This window comes from Miniopterus schreibersii (genome assembly GCF_964146895.1).
Source record: "Miniopterus schreibersii genome assembly, chromosome: 19".
Classification (NCBI taxonomy): Eukaryota; Metazoa; Chordata; class Mammalia; order Chiroptera; family Miniopteridae; genus Miniopterus; species Miniopterus schreibersii.
In genome coordinates, this window is record NC_138119.1 from 25,212,690 (window position 1) to 25,234,350 (window position 21,661).

General features: G+C 45.9%; 1 protein-coding gene across 1 annotated transcript in view; it reads right to left on the reverse strand.

Moving 5' to 3' along the window:
* Positions 1-566: 566 nt before the first annotated feature.
* Positions 567-21,661, reverse strand: part of RPS6KC1 (ribosomal protein S6 kinase C1) — a 429,258-nt gene continuing 408,163 nt past the window's right edge. Inside the window, exon 16 of the mRNA XM_081120807.1 lies at positions 567-596. Within this exon, the coding sequence (XP_080976933.1) occupies positions 582-596 (15 nt within the window). The 3' untranslated portion in view covers positions 567-581. The remainder of the gene's footprint in view (positions 597-21,661) is intronic.

Consider the following 21,661-nt stretch of genomic DNA (forward strand, 5'->3'; position numbering starts at 1 on the left):
TGTGGCCCCTCTTAAAATGCTTATTGCAAAGTGTTTATTATATTAATTGTCTGGTGAAAACTTCATACTGTAAACCTCAGCTCAACTCTTCATTGTCAAATGTCAGCTTCCTCCCATTCCACCTAGAACGTTTTCTTTGCTTTTGTAGGTTTAAATGATAAAATGGCGCTTTGTCTATTTAAAGGGCCGTGTGATTATCAGTTGCTGTTATTGGGATTGTACACATTTTCTTAAAAGGAAACAATCTTTACAAGGGCTGTATTGTAACACCACTGAACTAAGTCCAGGACTTAGAGAAGAACAGTACAGGAATTCACCTTACCCCCCTCAGGAGGAGTTGTTTGGAACATCTGGATTATTATTATCGTTATTATTTCGGATTGGTGACAGGCAGGGAAACAGTTCACCTCCTAACGCTGCAGAATGCAGGGCCTGCTCACTTCTTAGCCCACCCCCACAATCGCCCTGGATTCTGATCCATTGTCACAACCACTGCTCCCCTTCTTCCTCTCACCTACCTGGTTTTATTTCTAGGAAACATCTGGTGTGAGACTGACCCAAGACAGGAGACCACTCGCAACTCAATTCGTGAGCTCCTGGGGAAAAAAACACAGGTGAGATCCCATCAGAACTCAGCCGTGTCTTCATTCCCAGGAATCCCAGGAGCCGATGGCAAGCCCTAGATTCAATTAAGGGAGAAAAGCTTGAGAGGGAGAGAGACGAAGCGACAGAAAAAAAGGGGGAGTGAATGAAAGAAAGGGAGAAAAGCGTGGGGAGGAAAACCAGGGAAGATAACCACACGCCTCCTGGACAAAGTCTACAGCGTAGGGTTAAGTGTGTGTGTGATGGATGGGGGGGTGAGATACGAAGCATGTGTCCATTATGACTGTAACTATATGAAATCTCTGTGTGTGAAGACAGACGATGGGAATAGAACTTACCAAATGAAAACAGCTATATGTTAGGTTGTTAGGAGCATAAGTATTATTTTCTTCCCTTTCTAGACTTTCAATTATGCACCGTCTTCATAGCAGAAAAGTGGAAGACGAAATAGGTGTTAAGGAGGGGGGTGTCGAGGCACAAACACAGCTGCCCCTTGCAAGCCCCTCCAGCCCCTGGCCCCAGCCTGTGCTGTGTCCAAGTCCATGGCCTGGGAGCAGGGAAAGGCCGCCTGAAGCGCTGCCCTCAGGGCGTGTCTCCTGCCGGCTTCAATCAGGGCCCCCAAGTTCTGAAGGGTGAGCTGGGGAAAGGCTGGAGGCCAGTGAGGAGCTTCTGTAGGGATGTGCGATCCCAAAGGGCCTGCTTAGAATGCCTTGTAAGCGAGTAGGGCAGGAACAGCCCATGGCAGCTCTTAGGCGACTCTTCCTGGATGTTTGCGTTCAACGTCTTTTCACTGACACTTTTTCTCATTATTTTCTCTCTCTCTCTATTAATATACAGCCGTCCCCCAGGGCAGCACATACATTGGCATCGGTACCGCACAAAGGCAGCACGTCCGGCCCTGCAAAAGGGTGACTCGAAGAACCAAGTGTCGGAGGACAATGTAATCGGGCTCTGAAGTCACCCCAACTTGAGTTGTCTTCCCGGTTTGGCAACTGAGCTGAGCCTGCTGGGCCTCAATCATGCCCATGGCTGACTGAGGGTAATTTAGCTGGCTTCAGCGGGTTGCTATGAGGAGGAGGGTCTGGGGTTTGTAACATGTGTGACACGCTTTGAGCGGCTTAAATACTCCCCAGGTGTTCCCACTTCCTTCCGAACTGAGGAGTCCCATTCATTCCCCTTCACTTCGTTGAACCCTTTGCTTTGAAAGAACGTAGAATAACACTCTGGGATGACCTGACTCATTGTCACACGCGTTCAGATGTGCCACTGACTAAATCGTGACCCTTAAACTGTCCTTTCCACATGCAATCACAAAGCCTTGTAAAACACACTTGCTTGACAAGTTCCGGTGTCTGAAGGGGTGGGCTAGGTGCTCTGGAGGAATACTCTCTGGACTAGGAACCAGCAGCTCCAAGCTTAGGTCCACAGTGCCACAAATGTGTTGAGTGACTTTGGACAAGACACTGCTTCTTAGGACCTTAGTTGTCTCATCTGTAAAATGAGGAGAAGTGGCCAGAAGCAGGAACTTTAAACACATTTAATCAGTACTTTTCCATTCAAATGGAATCTTACCCAAACCAGAGATGCTTTGGCTGTGGCAGGGGGCAGTGCTTGGTGACCCCCTCCCAACTTGGTGGCTCTCCCTCCCTCCCTGGTGGTGAACCTTGAGATCATCTTCAAGGTCACAGAGCAGAGCTGGAAACCACAGATTTTTTTTACACTCTCTCCAATCACTTGACAGTCTAATAGTCCACAATGTTATCTATTTCTATCCTACTTTATCAACACCTCATCACAACACACGATTATTTTGTAAAACGTTGTCAATATCTATCAAAGCATATTGTCACTTTGCTTTGCTGACTTCCATCGCTGGACATTTAAAGAATATTCAACCCATAGTTTTGCTTTCCCTAGTGCCTGACATTTTTCTTTTCTTTTTTTTTTTTTTTTTACTTTCTTTCATTCCTGCTCCTTTCCAGAAGGAATCCCCATCTTGCTGACACTCTCCAGTAGTGAATTCCCCAGCCCACTTCCTTCCCTGGATTGCCTCGTAAGTGTGACAGTAAGGACGGAGGCAGGATGCTTGCCATTTGGGAATACTTTTCTCTCTCCTCCCAGGTGGTGTTTCTCTTACAGATTTCTGCTTCATGCTCTTCCCCCTTCCTCCAGACATCCTCTAAATGGGTCCAAGGGCCCGTGGCAACGGCATGACCTTGGAGGCTCCTTTAAAAATACAGATTCCTGGGTCTCATCCCGTATTCTACTAAATCAAACCCTCCAAGGTTTGAGGTTAGGAAAGGAGATGATAACATTGGCTCCCAAAGTGAACGTTCATCTCCTTACATTTTGAAAACCTTTCAAATGACTATCCTCAGTTTCCTCCATCTCCCCCTCTCTCGATTCTCGGCTTTGTCCCCCTCAGTTCTCATCCTAATTACCAGCTGACTGGTGGATGCCACTGCTACTTACATGTGCTCCCACTCTGGATCCCTAATCATGCCCATTGTGCTCCTCAAAGCTAAGTCAAGAATCGCTGCCTTTTTATTCCCCTCTCTCTGTATATTGTAGAAGGAAGCAGGTCCCCGCGCTTTTGTTATCCCTACTTCTGGGCTGAGCTCCATTTGCTGGTGAACAGGGCTTATCTTCACTCTCCCCCTCTAAATACTGTAACATTCAGCATCCTTTCATGTCTGTGCTTTTAAAGTAAATCTTTGGACAATTAAAGATATGAAATGGCTAAATAGAGTTCTGCAGGCGTTCTCTCCTTTTTAAAGGTTTAATCACACTTAATGGCTCTCTTCAAAACTTGAATTTTCCATTTTGGTCTTTTGGCTCCATTGAAAGAGTTTACTAATATTCTTTCCAAAGTATTCTCTGCTCAAATGAGCTATTCAATAAAGTTTTAGGCCATGCTATAGGATTTACGCGAAGTGGAAAATAATTTAAAGGGAGATCAGAGTTGGGGGTGCCGGTCCTCTCTGTAGGTTTTGTTAGTTAAACCATAATCATCAATGTGGAATTCGTGAAAAGTTGGTGGGAAGGAACAGAATGATCATTTAGATAGAAGGGCATATTTCAACTCCTATTTCAAATGAAATCTAAATACCCCTCTCCTTGAAGATGTTTTATCGGTCAGCCTTGTGATTCTATAAATAGGAACTTCTGACAAATCCTATTCCTTTCCTCCCTCCCTTCCTCCCTTCACCTCCCCTCTACATTCTTCTTCCTCCAAAGCAGTGGACAAAGGAGTAGGGGAAAGTAACAGGAATCCACTTTATGACTAGCCGTCTATTTCAGATTGCTATAAACAAATTGTCTTTACTCTTCCCAGTCTTGGTCCTGCTGAGCTACATCTTGTTCTGACTCATCACCGTCAGGAGTAGGAAGCTGGCCGGACACTGAGTACCCCCTGGGTCATACTCACAATCCAAACGATAGACTTTGCTACTTGGAAGGGAAATTTAGTGGAAAATAAAAGCCAGTGCTCCCTGACAGCATCTTTATTAACCCCTAGACTCTCTGGTGGGCTAAGTGATACGAATAATGCATGTGATGCTAATGAGATACCTGGGCTCAGATAAAGAAAATTAATGCTATGTGTCTGTGACCTAATAGGGACACCCCGTCTCCCCGCTGCTTTCTGGCTGGCCTGCCTTCTGCCTTCCCTAATTCTTTCTTCCTACAAGTAACTGTTGAGTACTTGCAACATGCCCAGTAGTATGCTAAGTGCTACAACAAGTGTGAGAGAATTACGACCTGACCTTGAGGAGTTTAACATTTGGCCAAAGAAAAAAGAAACAGTGAAGGTAATGGAAAGAACCCAGAGGACATGCTCTGTGATCCAGGCATGGTCCTTTGCCTGCTACATGATCTCTGAGAAGGCGTTTCACTTCTGTGAGACTCTTTTTCTCGTTCATGGAGAGGATTGCTGAGATCAAGTGGCATTCACTGCTATCTGAAAGCACTCATTTATTTGTTATTTTATGTCCCTTGCCTCCCCAAAGTAAGTAAGCCCCAGGAGAGAAGGGACCTCGGCTGGTTAGTCATCTCTGCATCTCTAGTGCTTAGAACAGTGGCTGGCATAGAGCAGATGCTCAGTAAATTAGTTGCTGAATAGATGCATGTGTTACAGTTGAAGAAATCTTCATGCAGTATGAACTGCTGACCTTGACCTGGGTGTCTAGGCTTGGTAGGATTTACACTGGACAGAGGAGGGGAAGAGTATTTTTAAAAGAGAGCAGCAGAGGGAACAAGATGGGGTCAAACAATTTCTGTTTCGAAGGTACCGAGGAGACCAGTTTGTACTCAGGAGTGATGGATGTGTCTGGGAAAAGTGGATGCAAGCCTGATTTTAGAAGGCCTAAAATGCCAGGATTAGCCAGTGGGGAGGTAGAGAAGGGTTTGGATCAGGGGTGTTATTTGAAGAAAGTAATATTTTAGGAAGATTCATCAGGCAGCAATATTCAAGACTGAAGGTGGCAGAGAAATAAATTAGGAGGACATTGCAATAACTGAGGCATCAGGTGACAAGGCCTGAATGAGAACCCTGGAAACGGGATTCTAAAGGAAGGGAGACTTAGGAGCTCTGACAAAGCAGGAGTCAGTGAAACTGGGCCACTGAGGGGCTGTGAAGAGAGATGAAGGAAGGGAAAGCATTTCAGGTATAAAGACTAGAGTTCAGGTAGAACTAATAGAAATAGCGAGGTGGAGAGAGGAGGACCTTTTTGAGAGAAATAAAGTGAAGTCACTTTCAGTTATTTTGAGGTGTTGGTGGAATGCCCAAGTAAAAATGTCCAGCAGGCAGTAGAAAGCGGGGGCTTGAAGAAAGGAACGTGGGTGAGGGCCAAAGATAACAGATGTGGAAGCTATTCCCTTGGAGGTGACAGGGAAGCTACGGAAGGAGACGATTTCTTTGAGGGAGAGAAGGCGACCAGAGGCCCAAGGACAGAGGACGAGTGCGTGAGTCAGTTATGAGTGAGAGGAGGAAGGTCAGAGGCAGGAACAGGAGTCCTCAGGAAGCGACAGAACTAGGACAAGGGAGGGACAACTCCAAGTCATTTTGGGCAGATAAGATAGGATATTTGAAGGTTACGATATATAATTCGTATAGGGATTATGATAACGAAAATCCTTATTAAATGTAAGAGATGGTCAAGCCTATCAAGTGCTACAGAGACAACGTCAAGGAAAATGAAAAATTAGAAAATGTTGTTAGATTGGCCCATTGGGAAGTCATTGAGAAGAACAGGAGAGAGACGGAAAGATTTTCGTACATGGGAACTTATTTCACAAGGAAATTTTACACATTTTCAGCCTTTCTGTCAGAACACATGTTGGACAATCCTCTGTCCCCTTATCTTCTCCAGCCCACAAGGAATGTCACAGGGAAAGTCTTTATAAGCCATGTGACACAGCCTCATTTGTGTCTTCCATTAAGAGCAGGTCAACAGTTACTGATTAATTCACCCACTATAAGAGGAGTGACTGATTTCTTATCCTTGACACCTGCCATCACCATTTTTTTGTTTTGCCTTCTACTGGAACCAAGCTTTTATAAGTAGCATGTTTTCAAGACTCAGGGGGGAAATGTAATCAAATGTTAAACAAGCCTTGATCAAGAGTTGGGCTTCTACAAATTTAGTTTCATTCCAGAAAGACAAGTTGGGAAGTTGAGTCCCAGTCGCTATAGAGCTGATCTAACACGCATATGCTAGGTTGCTGGCTAGTGACTTCCTAACATATTGGGGTGCATTTTAAAATATCCCCATCTCTAAGATACTTCCCCCAATCTGTCCATTTAGGCATGTAATTTAAAGGGACAAAGCCATGAATCCACAAGGAGAGGTCAAGTTTAAAATAGGAAAATTATACTGTGTCCCCACCCCCATCATCGCTTGGTTTAAATTAACCCTAATGAACAAATGACTTACAACAAAGAATACAAACCAGTTTGACCTTTTAAGATTTATCACAATGTCCCTAAAAGCTGGTGATATTAAATGATTTTAAGTTTTCTTAGCATAACTGACTTAGCTCACCTGTTCTGATAAAGGTCAAGGTTGGGGGGGGGGGGGGTGAGGGTCTGGCTTAGGTACCTGAGGTTCATTTGTTTTTTTCAGTTAGAGAAGGTTTCTTCAATTCAACAGACAGTAAGAGTCTATGACTGGCTTGTCCTGGAGGCTGGAAATGCAGTGGTGAGAGCAACGTCTCTGCCCTCAAGAGACTCTAACACAGTGGACTGAGCAGACTCTTAGGAAGACTACAAAACAGAGCCAAGGGGGAGGAGACGAGCTGGCCATGCATCCAGGAGGAATGAGTGTGCTAGGAGGAAGTCCTAGACCTGACCAGAGGTGGGGAAGGTCACAGAGGCTTTTTGCAGGTGAGTTAAAGGAACCTTAGGCATGAGAGTCCTCTCTTCTATCCTGATGACCCTTCTCAGGGTCATTACAGGAATGTTCTGTCTTGGTCTCTCCATACCCCCATTCTCTCCTCTGAGAAGGGAAGAAAAACTAGTCACTACCAGAGAAGGTGAAAAACGGTTTATGGTGCTTGTTAATACTTTCAGGCCAGCTCCCCCATCTAGACTAAACAGAGGACAAATTAGGACCTTCCAGGGGTCTGGACTCACCAACTCCCTGGCAGGAGCCTGGTGCATCAGCATGACAGCTTCCACAGGGTGGCAGTGGAGGAGGGTGTCCATGGGCTGGTGGCCTAGTGCCTGCTAGGGAGGCCTGGGGACTTGCTGGAATGGATCAGAGAAGGGCAGTGGAGAGCAGGGGATGAGAGGAAGGCAGCCCTTAGGGAGCTTTCATGGAAGGAAATGGCCTACTCTGATGGATCTCTTAAGGAAAGCAAGAAAGTGGTAGGAGGGGCAAACCTGACTTGCCCAAGGAAGTCACTCACCCCACCCATGATTTTCCACAGCCTTATTGGAGAGGCAGGGTTTTCAGCTTTGAGCTTAACTTGGGTCCCTTTATCTTGCTCTGCAGTATGACCTTGGGAAGAACCGACACTCTAGAATGTTCACTGCAAAGCTGTCCGTAGGACCCATGCAGGGGGCACTGGAGGCCAAGGCAGGCTGGAACAGTATTTTAGACCCAGAGCTTCAGAGTTTGCTGGGGTTTGTGACACATTGTTGGAAAGGTAGAGAAGTTCATTGGGTATCTTTTTGACTTGACCACATTTTTGGATTTTGTTCCTTAAATTCTGATAGCAGAATAAGAGGGTTTATGGGAGACAACAAGCAGGCCAATCTTGAACCCTTGAATGTTGGAGAAGGAGGCACCCCAGGACAGGAGGAGTGCTGGAAACAAACCCACTGACTACACTGTGATGGCCTTAGGTCAGCTGTTTTTGGCTCTAGGAAATTCCTAGTCTCAGAAATAGCCCCCTTCCCTAGTGTTTTCATTTCCAAGAGAAATAGCTTCTCTCGCTGCATGTCGTCTTCAACTCTCAGCAAGACCCGAACAAGCGCATGAAGGTTATAAACCTGCTACTTCGCCGGGGCTGTTTATTTCCAGTTCACAAATATTGTGCCAACATTCACTTCAATTCGGAGACACACTTGACAATCTGACTACTCCATCTGATGCCTCAAGGGCAAATTTCAGCTCTTTCAGGAAGGGATGGGCCAATAACAGATCCATATGAATAAAATATACAGACAAGGAACATTTGCAGCAGTTTGGGGAAACCACCTTCTGCAGGGAGGAGAGTTAAATGTCTACATGAAAAAACATTCACATAAATAAAGCATGGGGCTCAAGCTGGAGGGAGGCTGGGAATTCAGAGTGAGAGCTATGGTGCCTGCTTGCCCTTCCCCTGCCTGGAGTTGGGAATTATGTGAGAATCCACACCAAGGAGTCTAAGACATTCGCATTTCTGTGGAAGAAATCATGGCAGCAGAGTTAAACTCACTAAGAACCTTACTAGTTTATTTCAGCTTTTAAAATCATCCCAGCAAACAGAAGTTCTTCTTGGTGGCTAATTTCAGTCATTCTGTTTAATCGCCTCTCTTCTTTATTACACTGAAAAAAACCAGAAAAGCAGCTCAGCATCCTCCTTTACACGGCTTTCCGTGTCCTGGGAGTGGAAGGCAAGGACCAGGGCCCACTCACAGACCCTGCTCCCAATAGACCCTGGATCCACGTTCCTCTTTTCCAGGCAGCAGCAGACTGGAGGGATGGCTCGGACCCCCGCTGCACTGCCCAGCTGCCTCAGTCGGTGCCATCGGCCACCTAGGCTCCTGTACCCCATCATCAAAGTCAGAAGTCAGTTCCTCATCTTACAAGGCTTTCCTGGGAATAAAGTCAGGCGATAAGAGTGGAAGGAAGTGAAAGTTTGATAGAAATGGAGGGACCCATGTGTTTGGTTATTTGGTTCCTGTTTTCGGAGCTTACCTGATCTCAGATGCAATGAAATCCCAGGGACAGCTCAGTCACTGAGATCAGAAATGAAAACCCAAAACCCAAATTGCCTTTAAGTCAATGTATCTCAGACTTTACATTCATCTAGTTCCTTGGATAGTTAAGCCCGAGTTATCTTAAATACTGTATGTATATTTGTTTAAAAAAGGGAACTCACTCAGCTTCTACAAAGCTTATTAATAAAATATGATTCATTTTATAATTTAATATTGACCAGTATGTTCCATTTTTAAAAGGGCATTATAGACAGCTGTTGTTAGAATAGAAAGAAATCTCTTTAGAGTGACCATCAATAGCACTGTTTCACTTATCATTAAGATATTTTATTTCTCTTGTTATTAGCAAATGGTTATAATAGTATCTAATTAAATTTCCTTATCCTAAGAGAGTTCTGGATCTACACCAGCAGTATTTGGTCAATCCCTAGTTATTTTTCAATTCTCCCATTTTCATCCATTCATTCGGCAAACATTTATGAGAGCCTAGCATGGTGAGGATGCTGGGAAGCTATGAAGTGAAGACGCATTTCCTCCCTCGAGGAGACAGAACGACAGACAGACAGCCTCGTGCAGGAAGGAAATGAAGCAGAGGGGAAAGAGGCAGTCAGGCCTGTGCCGCGGGGGCAGGAGGTTGTGGGGAGGGCCTGGGGGGGGCACCGCTCAGGGAAGGCACAGAGTCCCAGCCGAGAGCACAGCTCTGGATCCAAGAACTGGGCTTGGCTTTCCCCCTCCTTCCCCCTCCCCTCCTGTCCTCCTCTCCCCTCACTGTCTCCTCCACTTTCCCTCTCCCTTTCCCCTTGCCCCCAATGCTCCTCTTCATTCTCTCTCTCTCTTTCATCCTCATGACTTAACAATAATTCTGATCTCACCTCCAATCCAGATATGTTTGAATAGAAATAGAAAAAGACAATCAAATATCTAAATTTCAGGCATCTCTCGAAGGCAGGGTTTCATTCCCCTGGGCCCCCCCACGCTGAGAGGAGAGGACCCGCACCAGCCAGGTGCTGGGAGCCGGCACCCCCACCCCACTACTGATCAGCTCTGCGACACCCCTTCCTCCCACTCGGTCCCCCCAGGGGTCCGGGAGGCCCATCGTTCTTGCCTTCATCCCTGCCACCGGCTGCATGTTTTCTACACGCTTGAAAAACTCATTTGAAAAAGCAGAGAAGCTGACCCAACCTGGAGAGGACGGCTGGGTGAGCAAAGCGGGCACTGAGCCGTTGGAAGTTCATGGGGGACCCAAGAGCAGAGGCGTGTGGGCGGCAGCCACTGACGCGTCCCCCATCCCAGCGCTAACCAGAACATGTGTGGACAGTCCAGTCATCGCAGTCGCCCTTGCACGGATACAATGTCAACAGGAAAATGACTTCAGAAGCCTTATTAGAACAAAGTCCCATTTCAGTTAATAGGATTCTTTCCATGTGGTCCATCCCACCCATGCAGGCCCAGATAGCAGAGTATTAACACTACACCCGCCTGCTCTGGTTTTCACAAGTTGGTAAAATAGAAATTGTCCCGATATCGGCCAGAGTGGCCACGCCGTGTAGCCTTCCCTCTCACCCAAATTCATCTGGCTGTGCTTTTGAGCTAAACGGCAGGCATCCTCAGACCTCATAAATTGCCATTCCTCTGCCCATCCAGAGAGCAGAAATTCATGACTTGATCTCAATCAAACAGTGTAAAAACCCAAACAAAACTACATCTGGACAGACCAACGGGATGCCAGGTTTTCGCTTAATGAGAAGGGAAATAGCTCAACCCTGGCCCCTTGAAATACAGGCTTTATCTCAAAAAATGCTCATGGAACCTTAACAGAGTCGCCGAGACCAGCTTCCCTTATAATACACAACATAAACTGGATATGGAGCTCATTTTGCTCGGTGCTTTGTGACCTGGAAAACATTTTTTTGGAGCTTTAAAAAGAAATTAGTCCGTGTTCAATTCCGTCCCTCCCTCCACCAAATGCGATGATCATTTTCTGTTCCTTTAGCCCAGGTGAACAGCAGCCAGTGAACTGGGGCAAAAAAAAGAAAAGTGGACTGATGATTTCCTGACACAGTTCACACGCCATTAAAATTCTGTCCTGTTCAACAGTAACGTCGGTGTTCGGGAGTCAGAAGGCTAGAACTACAAGAGAAAAACTGCTCATCCCTCTGGCTGGTATCTGTGCACGAAGTGGACTGAAGAGTGGACGGCAGAGCACTGTGTCCTAGTCAGGGAAATAGTCCACCGTCCACAGAACTGGCTACTAGTGCAAAGTTTGAGCGAATTTTCTGCAAAAAAAAAATTATGTTCAGTTGTGTGGGTAGATAGAAATGTTAGAAGTATGTTGTATTTTTAAGAGAGGGAGGCCTCCCCTTTGGAAGCAAAAGCAAAAGCAAGGTCAATTGAGCTGAGATCCTTCCAGACCAAGAGGGAAACCTCAAATTGTTGGTACATAGTCCCCCCTCCTTGTGCTCCCCAACCCCTCTCTCCAGGGCTGACCTGGGGGACGGTGTCTCCGGGCAGAAGCAGCAGCAGGCTCGATGCAAATGTTTCCTTAATTGTGTCCCAGCCTTTACTCCATTGTGAGGCTTTTCAGATAATTTATTAATATTATCTTTAACTACCTCGGATGGAGCAGTGGGCTGTGGGTTTTTGCGGGGTGTGTGTGAGAGATTTCTTCCTGAGTTATTTATTTGATAACGACATTAAATATGAGAAACTCTAACAGCTGGTGTGTTTATCCTGACTTGAGTGTATTAACCTCTTTCGCCCTTTTTTCCAGAGGAAGGACTCGGCATCACAGATTTGACTGTCAGCTGTGGTGCCTGGCGGCCCCGCCGGTTGGCATCCTGACAGCATCTAAAGTCCAGAGCAGCAAGTAAACATGGATGACATTGCAGGGAGAGGGGGAAGCGAGCACATGATGACTTGAGGCACCTGCAGCTGCTTGCACCCAAATCAAAGTAAAGGCTGAGCTCACTGGAATGGAAAAACACTGAATTTACCGGGAGTGAGTTGGCGCCGTGCTAGGTGAGGGAGGAGCGGGCTTGGTGGAGGTCAGGGGAGGGGAAGATGGAGCCCTGAGCGCTGGCGTTTTGCCCACTGACAATACTCAGCTGAAGGACCTGGGGGGAAAGCCGGGGTCCTAAGGCCCACTGTCTCCCACATGGCGGGTAAGGACTGGCAGCAGCCAACGCTGGGCTGACAGGCCGGGGAGGCTGTGCTATGGGGTAGGACAATGGTGATGTTCTCTTAGCAAGCATGGCTTTAGCCCTAGACCCACATTTTACTGGCCGAGTGACCTTTGGCAAGTTATTTAACCTCTCAGCCTCAGTTTCCACATTTGCAACATGAAAATAATTATCCATGGTCATGATCATGGTCATGGTGAGCCATAGTCAAGTGACATAGTGAATGGATGAAGCACAAATATGAAGAATTATTAGTTTCTTGTATCTCCTAAACCTATAAGAATTGACTTTGGACCCTCCTCCAGGGACAGCCCCCACATGTTAAGCCAGTGAGGCCTTTCTAAGCTTCTGCAGCTCACTCTCCTCCTGGAGTTGGAGTTAGCAGATCCCATTCTAGAGCCCTGGAGCTCCTCCCCTGATGTTCTGTGCCTGGGTGTCCCTGGGATGCTGACACAGGGAGGAGGCATACGCAGTGGTCCAGTGTTCAGGTTCACAGGCAGGATGTGCCCCTGGGAAGAGACACATTCAAACAAAAGACAATTGAGTCAAACAAAAGACAACTGAGGCAGATTTGTTGAATCATCTCCACTTCTATTCAAGTTGAAATGCCAGATGGGTCTCTAAGCTACAGGGGTGGGGCAGCAAGAAATGAAAAAGAAAAGGGTGCTGCAGAGGACTCAGGACAGGGCAGCAAGGTAATCATTCACGTGATGGAAGCATTCAAGTTGTCAATTGTGAATTAATTCTACAAACATTATTAAGCACTGACGAACGCTTTGGTGTAGGGTGATATCCTGGAACGGTGGAGGTCGTGGTGGAGGAGTGGATTAGTGCAGGTGTATCTGCCCTCCAGCTGCTTAAGGCCCCTGGAGAGAGGCCTAGAAGCCAGTGCTGCTGGAGAGGCTCTAGGAAGAAGTTTCCCTGAAGGGCCAGGTGGGCTGGCAGGTCAGCGTAAGAGGAGATTGCAGATGTGGATACTCAGAGAGCAGGTGCCATTGGGAACTATAGTGAGTAACCATCTTGGGGACAGAAGCAGAGCAATCTAGTGGGACCCCAGGTTACATTGGGCCAACTGCCTGTTTTTGTAAATTAAGTTTTATTTGTTTACTTACTGTTTCTGGCTGATATTTGGCCTAATGGTAGAGTGGGGGAGTTGGGACAGAGACTGTATGGCCCACAAAGCTTAACATATTAACTCTCTGGCCCTTTACAGAAAAGATTTGTCAGCCCCAGTCTAGGGTAACATGTAGCTTAGATTCACTAGAGTTTAAGGAGTTGGGTATGGTCCAATCAGAACCTACTTTTGACCCTATCAAAGGATATTTTCTCCAAAAATATAAAATGAAAAAAAAACCTCTGTGCAGATATTTACAAAAATAATACTAATGCTACCTCAAATTAAAGCCTTTTACTTACTTTATCTGATCTTAAGTCTCACAATTACCCAGGGGTAGATATTATTAACCCAGTTTTAGAGGGTGTAAAACTGTGGCTTTAGGATGTTAAATGACTTGCCCTATGTTTCATAGTTGGTAAGGGGTGAGGCTGGGATTCAAATCCTGCGCTGAAGAGTGATCTTAACCACCTCTTCTCTGTACTCAAATGGTGACTATTACTACCATGTATCAAGCATTTATTAAATACCAGGTACTGTGTAGTCTGACTTCCCACATTTTCTCATTCAGTCTTTAAACTGACTCCATCAGGTGGGAATTTGCAGCCCAATTTCACATCTGAAGTTTCCGCAGCTTTTCTAAAGAGTTCTCCAAACTAATGACCTCAATAGCAGTGACGGATGATGACCCTGCATCAACCCTCCGCCTCCCTGATGGAGGCAGAGTTCCCCAGTAATTCTGCTCCCCTCTGGGGGTTCAGCTGCTTTTCTACCTTCTTCCAGGCTGGGAGAGCTCAGTCTGTACCATCCCTGTCCTGCATCAGGGCAGCTGGACCTGTCTTGCAGAGTGGCAGGTGGTAGAGGGACTCTGAGTGTCTAGTCGGGAGGTGGGAGTGACAGAATGGACCAAAGCGTGGTTTGGCTAAAAAGACTAGAAAAGTGTGGCTTCTCAGCTGCTGGCGTGCTCTGGCTCAGGAAAGGCATCAACACTGGTGGGTCCAGCTTTCCAGCTTCTCCAGCCGTCGGAGCCACCGGGTCCCAGACAAGCACCACTCCGGGCCACTGCACCACCAATGCCGCAAACTGCATGCCCTCTCTCCGTCCCCACCGCCCTCAGTGCCAGGACGATTTGCTGTCTCTCAAATGGCTCTGCTGTGAACTGATGATACCGCCACGGGCACTCCAGGCCAGATGCACCAGGATAATCTATGGTCTGTGTAAAAAATGAAGAGCCATGTGGTAAGTTGCGAAAACGGTTATCTATCTACTTCTTCCAAGACCTTCGAGATACCCAGTTCTGCCCAAGGGTCAACTAGAACAACGCTGTTCTGAGTGGCCACGGCGCTCAGCAGTGTGGATTTGTTACTACGTGGTTCCTCCGGGGGCTTTAATTCTTCCCATTTTGCATTCTTAGTCTGTTTCTGGCAGAGAAGATGAAAGGTGGGATTGGAGAAACTGGTATTAAAATAAACATGTTTCCTTGGTTGCTGATGTGACATGGCAAACTTTGGGGGGAGGGGCAACTGGTTGGACTCTATCACATACAGGTGGAAGGACAGAGGGAACCACATTGGGCCCTGTCACTCTCACTCCTGACCCCTGGACCTGCATACGCTGCTGTTACATCTCCACCTGGATGTCCTGCAGGTGCCTTCAACCCAACAGACTCAAGAGAGAGCCTTTTCTCCCCCTGCATTGGTTATGGGCCTCCCCACCTACTGAGTCCCCCAAGCTAGGAACCTGGGCGCCCCCCAGACCTTTCCTTTTCCAGCCCATATACCCATTCGCACTCTCATTGCCCCTGCTTGGCCCTGATCATCTCTCCTGGACTGTTGCCTCCCAACACCCCTCCCAGCTGGTATTCAACTGTGGTCTCTTTGTCCAGCAAGAACAAACAGACATAAAGATTTCAATCAAGAAAATGCATAAACGGGGGAAGGATCGTGTCCATGAAGAACTGAAAACAAGGATTTGCCCTCTCACTACCAGTAAAATGAATGTTTGAAAACTGACCAGTGCACAGGGCAGAGGATTCGGAAGCTGTGGGAAAGCACGACATTGCCCCTTTGGGGCTGGAAAGCACCCTGAGGGTCAGCCATGCTCATAGTCATGACTGATGTTCGCTACAGAATAGTCGTTGGCAAGTTGTCCCTAACCCCCAAACGAAGTAAACCGAAAACAGGAAGTAGGTTCTTCAATTTAACAAAGTCTGATTGTCAAATTTTTTAAAAATATTGACTGTGACTAAAAAGGCTACTTTCGTTTGACATGTGTCTTGCCTAATGTTTCATGTTTGGGAAGACAAAGCAGGCTAAGAATTTTGAAGTTAGGTAAACAAATAAACAGAGACCGTGGGGACGTCCCCCCATCTCCCCCCACGATCCAGTCCCCCAACATCAGAAGCAGTCACTCATCTCTTCAGTCTGTTGCATTCACTCATCTCTTCATAACACTATTATAATTCTGACAGCAAGTTGGGGGACAACAGCAGAGTCCTCTCCTGAAGACATCCCCTGAATAGAGATGGTGGCAGTTAAAGTGGTGCTGCTACTAGCTGCCACCCTAGACACTGTGCTGAAATGTTGTGAAAAGTGGGCAGGTGAGGGGAGTGCTGGGAGCCAATGATGCCCCCAGAGAATGTGGGGCTCTTGGGCACCTGCGCTTCCTTTTTCACTGTGGGGGTGGAAGGAGGGCTCAGGCACACCTCTAATCTGTCTCTACCGCAGCTTCTAATCCACAGAAAACCTAGCAAGCGGGCAAAGGCCTGAGAGATGACCCACCGTGCACCCAGGGGCGCATGCCTGGTAGGTGTAGGCCCCTGTCTTTGGTTGCTGCTCCCTCTACCTGGAAATCCTGTTCCCCTCAATCATCAAGCCCTCTTTTCTATGGTTCTGAACCCAGAAATCTCCTATTACCTTCCATGTCTCAATCCAAGGTTTTCCTCATTGCCCTAAATGAGACAGACTTGACCATAACCTCCTTGGCTCTCCTGCCTCATCCATGCATGTGGCTGCCCTGCTACCTCCAACACTTTCTTTGAGAAACCCTCAGTTATATACCATTGATTTTTATCCCTGCTTGTATCCCAAATAACCTTGCACGGTGCTCAGCAGCTAGTAAGGACTTTCTTCTGGTTTATGAAAAAATGAATTCTGTGAAATATCCCAGGAGTGGGGGACAACAATATTTGTATTCTTCTAGGAGAGAAAGCAAATCTTGAAAATTCGGCAGGTTTTCCAGCCTGGTGGACATTTTTATATCCAATACCATGGAGGTTCTGGTTTATTCCCCGGACAGTAACTAAAGCCACTGACTACATGAAGTGTTCAAAGAGATTCTCTCAGGAGATGCAAAAACCCAGTATTGTTGCAGTAAATGTGTTGGTCAGAAGGAGAAGGAAAGGCTGTTATTAAGCATCAATAGTAAAGGCAAAATGTCTCTCTTCCTGCCTAGAACTGACAGCAGAGAATTGTGAAGATGTTATTAGGAAAATGGCCATTTCTTCAGAACTGCCTGAGCTGGGCTTTGTTTCACAACATCATTATTTGGTTTGATGTTTCTTATGATTCTAAATTAGCAAAAAAACATTTTCACCAGAAACTCTGAGATACATCCCAGGGTCCATCAGAAATAATGAACTTACCTATATTTTGGATTACTTGTACATCTCTCCATAAGGACGGAGCATAAAGAATTTTCCACTACAGTGAAGATACCAGAAGGCTGAAGAGAATTGTAATTAACTCACCGGCTAGAGAATTATTTTGGCTATAGTAGCTTATGATGCAAAATCATTCAAAGTATATTTTGGATGACATCTAGTAGACCCCATTCCAGTCCAAACCCTCATAAGCCCTCTAAAATATGCTCCTTCATATCTGTTTCTTTACTGATTTGAATAGTATCTAGATACAAGCTCAAAAGGGAAAAGAGACCCTAGAAACACCATGGTGCTTTGGGGGATACCTCTCTCAGGTTAACTCAGGTGGAAAGGTGAGAGTGAAGGTCTGACTAGGGGCAGAGGCAGGGGGGAAAGGTCATGGGAGGCCAGTGTCTCCTACCCTGAATCCCGGCCCTGGGAGTGCCCATCTGTGAGCTTGTCCAGCACCACTGGTGTCTTTGTCTTGGTTTTCCTACTAGACTGTGAAGGGAGAGATGGACTCGGGCATCTCTGTAACCCACGTAGCCCCCCACTCACAGCAACAGGTGCCCAATTAATAGATTGGAATTAATGTCTTAACACCTGGACAAGGAAGAAGCATATGGAAGCTCTCCAATGAGGTTACAATATTAGCCGTAATAAAGCCAAGTGTTTACCATATACCAGACCCTGGGAATATAAAAGTAAAGAAGATTCAGTCCATGCCTTCCAGGAGCTCAGAGATTAGAAAGGCACTCAGCCAGATAAATGGATCCTTTCAATATGATGTTGCCGAGCCTTGTAATACTAACAATACGATTTCAAAAAATAGTTAACAAAGGAGTGCTTATGGTGTTCTTAGCACTTGCCTTATCTCTTACAACTATAATCCCTACTTTAGAGTCCCCATAAGTTAGGTAACCTGAAGGTGGCAGAGCTGGGAAGGAGCCTGATCCTGGCATGAGCCCTCACTGTGTGGTGCTGCTATGCTGGCAGTGGCACAGGGAGCCAGGAAGCACAGATGACAGATCTTTATGTCCTTCCCTACGTGGTCCAGAGCACCAGGCACAATGTTAGACTCTCAGCAGTTAATAACGACCTCCCACTGAATTTGACCAAATGCCCTCTCCACCCTGTCTTCGTTCTGAGCTCCCACGGCACCAGCAGTCTGTACAGCACCCACTATCACTCCCATCTATGGGCCTCTCTACTGGGTTTGTCAATAGCTCCCTGATTTTATATTCTAAATGGTTTCTACCCCTCACTTGACTGTAAAATCCTTGAGGGCAAGGATTTAGTTTTTATTTCTGTTTCTCCTGCAGCATCTAACACAGTGTTGACACACGGCAAGTATTCCATTTATTGGCTAAGTGACTGATTATTACTGTATTTTTCTAAACCAAACCCACTCCCACGTTCTTAGAAGCACTATTCAGAATAACCAAGATGTGCAAACAACCTAAATGTCCAGAGATAGATGAATGGATTTTAAAAATATGGTACATACAATGGAATATTACTCAGCCTTTAAAAAGAAGGAAATCCTGCAACATTCCATGTGCGTAAGAATCAAGGACATCATACTAACTGAAATAAGCCAGTCACAGAAGGACAAACACTGTGTGATTCCACTTACATATGAGGTATCTAAAATGGTCAAATTCATAAAAACAAAGAATAAAATGGTAATCACCAGGGGTTGTGGGTAGGAGGAAATGGGAGTTGCTAATTGGGGGGCACAAAATTTCAGTTATGCGAGATGAATAAGTTCTAGAGATCTGCTGTACAGCACTGTGCTGATAGATAACAATATTGTATTGTACACCTGAAAATCTAAAGGGGTAGATCTCATGTTAAGTGTTCATGCAAACACAAATACAATCCCTAATGCCTTTAAATATACCCAAAAAAAATTTAAAAACCTAAATTAAACTGAACAATAACTTACCTTGACCCTATTTTTTTCTGCTAGTTGCTGCTCAATTTCTTTGCTCTCTTCTGCAACAAAACCCTTCAAAGGAGTTTTTCCCCAGTTTTATTGAGATATAACTGATATATAACATATTAATTGAGGGTATACAGCATAATAATTTGATATATGTACAGGATGTCCCAAAAAATGTATACACACTTTAACAGCAGATAGCTCAATTTTGAAAATAAAATGTTTTTTAATAAACTGCCTTTATAATTATTCAAAGTGTGTGTATACGTTTTGGGGGACACCCTATATATATTATGAAATGATCATCACAATAAGTTTAGTTAACATCCACACCTTACAGTTACAGTTTTTTTCTTGGGATGAGAACTTTTAAGATTTATTTTCTTAGCAACTTTCAAATATATGATACAGTATTGTTAACTATGGTTATTGTGATGATCACCCGTCTGCCTGCTCTACCTTGGCCCTCTAGTCTCAATGCAGAAAACAGCGTGTGATCTTTTAAAAATCTAAGTCAGATCGTGCCATTTCTCTGCTTAAAATTCTCCAGTGGCTCCTCATTTATCTCAGAATAAAAGCCAAAGATCTTAAAGTGACTAGGAATACCTTACAGGACTTAGACCCGGGATCCATCTTCCCTTATCCATCACTCACCCTTGGCCATCCCCATACACCCTGATCTAGGCACACTGGCCTCCTTGGTGTTCCTCAGACACCCCAGGTGCTGCACCAGTTTAGGGCTGTTGCACTTAGCAGTCCCCTTCCTGGAGGTTCTAGCTCTGGATATCTGCCCAGATGAGTGGCTCCCTCCCTGCCGTCTTTGCTCAAGTCTCACCTTCTCAAAGAGGTATAACCTGACCAGCTGCAGAGCACCCCAACTCTGTCTTCCTAATTTCCCCTTCTCAGCTCTACTTTGCCTGCTCATAGCATTCATCACCTTAGAACATAAAATTATTTTCTATTTATTATTTTTATTGTTAATCATTCACCTTCCCCAACTGGCATATAAGGGGAAGAGGGCAGAGATCTGTGTCTGAGATCTGAGTCATCCTAAGATCTTGGAACATAGTTATCACTCAATAAATACCTGTCAAATTATTAATAATTCATTAGTCTATCACTCTGGAACCAAGTAGGCAGCACGAGGTCCCAGAGTAGGTCTTCATACATGAATAAACCTAGTGGGTACAGGAAGGAAGGGGAATTAATCATATATCCACCTGCCCCGCTCCTGGTGGTGCTGCAAATAGAGATTTAACCCGAGCATCCATCAAAGCACTGAGCCCTCCTGGGAGAGGAGTGCTCAGGAAGAGCCATGGGGATGGGGGTAGCTAAGGGCGAGACTTTGATTTGCAGGATCTCAGTTTTATTGAAAGGGCATGTTGGGGTCCTTCCCTCATCATGGGACTGGCCCCCTTTGTGCTTCCTCTTGCATCCAGGCCTCACAGCTACACCCTGCGATCAATCCTCGGCTCCAGGGGGACCAGGCGGGACCTGGCACTCAGACGCCCTCATCAACACAACCCCAATCGACGTGGAAATTGATGCTGGGGTTTGAAATCAGAATCCACAGCGCTCGCTTCATCCAGCTGCATTTTCCTCAGCCGAGTGGGGACTCCAGGAGCTGTGTGTAGCCTTTTCCCCTCAAAATTGAAAGCGGTTTTTCTCAGTCACAGTGGTGGGTTTCAGAACTGCAAACCAGAGAGGCGTTTTGATTCCACAAACAGCCTCCAGAGGAAACCATTTCAAGCCCAACATTTTTTCTTCTTTAGCCAAGAGACCCCATAGCATCATCTCAAAACTCTCCTTCCCCCATGCCTCTCCCATCACACACACACACACACACACACAGAAAAAAATCTACCTCCCATTGAACTAACTTAAATGGGAAATAATATCAGTTACCCAGCCTATTTTTACTCCATCAGAACAAGGAAGGAAAAGAATGTATTATAAGGAAGGGTTCTGATGACCTTCCTGCTTAGAGCTGCAAACACCGGAGGGTCTTATTAGACGAGAAGTCTCTTTTGTGTTCGCATCTGTCTAGGTGGGGACACTACTGCCCTCGTGTTTGTGTTTGGACAGGGCCGCCCAGCCCCCCTAAAGTGCCTCATGCCGACATCACAGAGCCCTGGCCTGCGTATCTGGGTCAGCGGAGCCTGCTCCCCACAGGTATCCGAGCATGTCCGGGGAAATCGGGGATTTGTTAGGAACTGCATGTTTGTGCCTGGGCTTTTGTGAAGCCCGCACATGGACAAACAGCTCACCTTCCCTTCCCTAGAAAGACAGAGAAATCGACCTGGAAAGGAGAAGGGGGTTTATGAGTCAGAAGACATGCTTCTCACCTCCTGCTTGCTTGGCTTTCAGCTCTCTCACCTGATGGAAACTGGGTGTGTTCTAGAATATTCCTCACTTTTGGAGAACATGATATTCTGGGATGTCAGAGTTGAGAGGGATATTAGAGGTTAATCGATTCACCCTTCTTCCCCACTCCCATTTTACAGATGAACAAACTAAGGGTCAAAGAGAAAAGGCCATATAGCAAATAAGAAGCAGCATTAGGCCTAACTACAGAGGTAATTCTCCCTGGAATTTCCATCAGGAAAGGCTCATAGGGGGCAGAATTGTGGAGGGGGCAACTAGGATACATATTTTGAAGGTATTTTGTTCACAACGTTTAGGTGTGGTTTTTTGTTTGTTTGTTTTACCTAAGATGCATGTTTTTGGGGGAGGCCTTGCTAGAAGCTGATAGAGT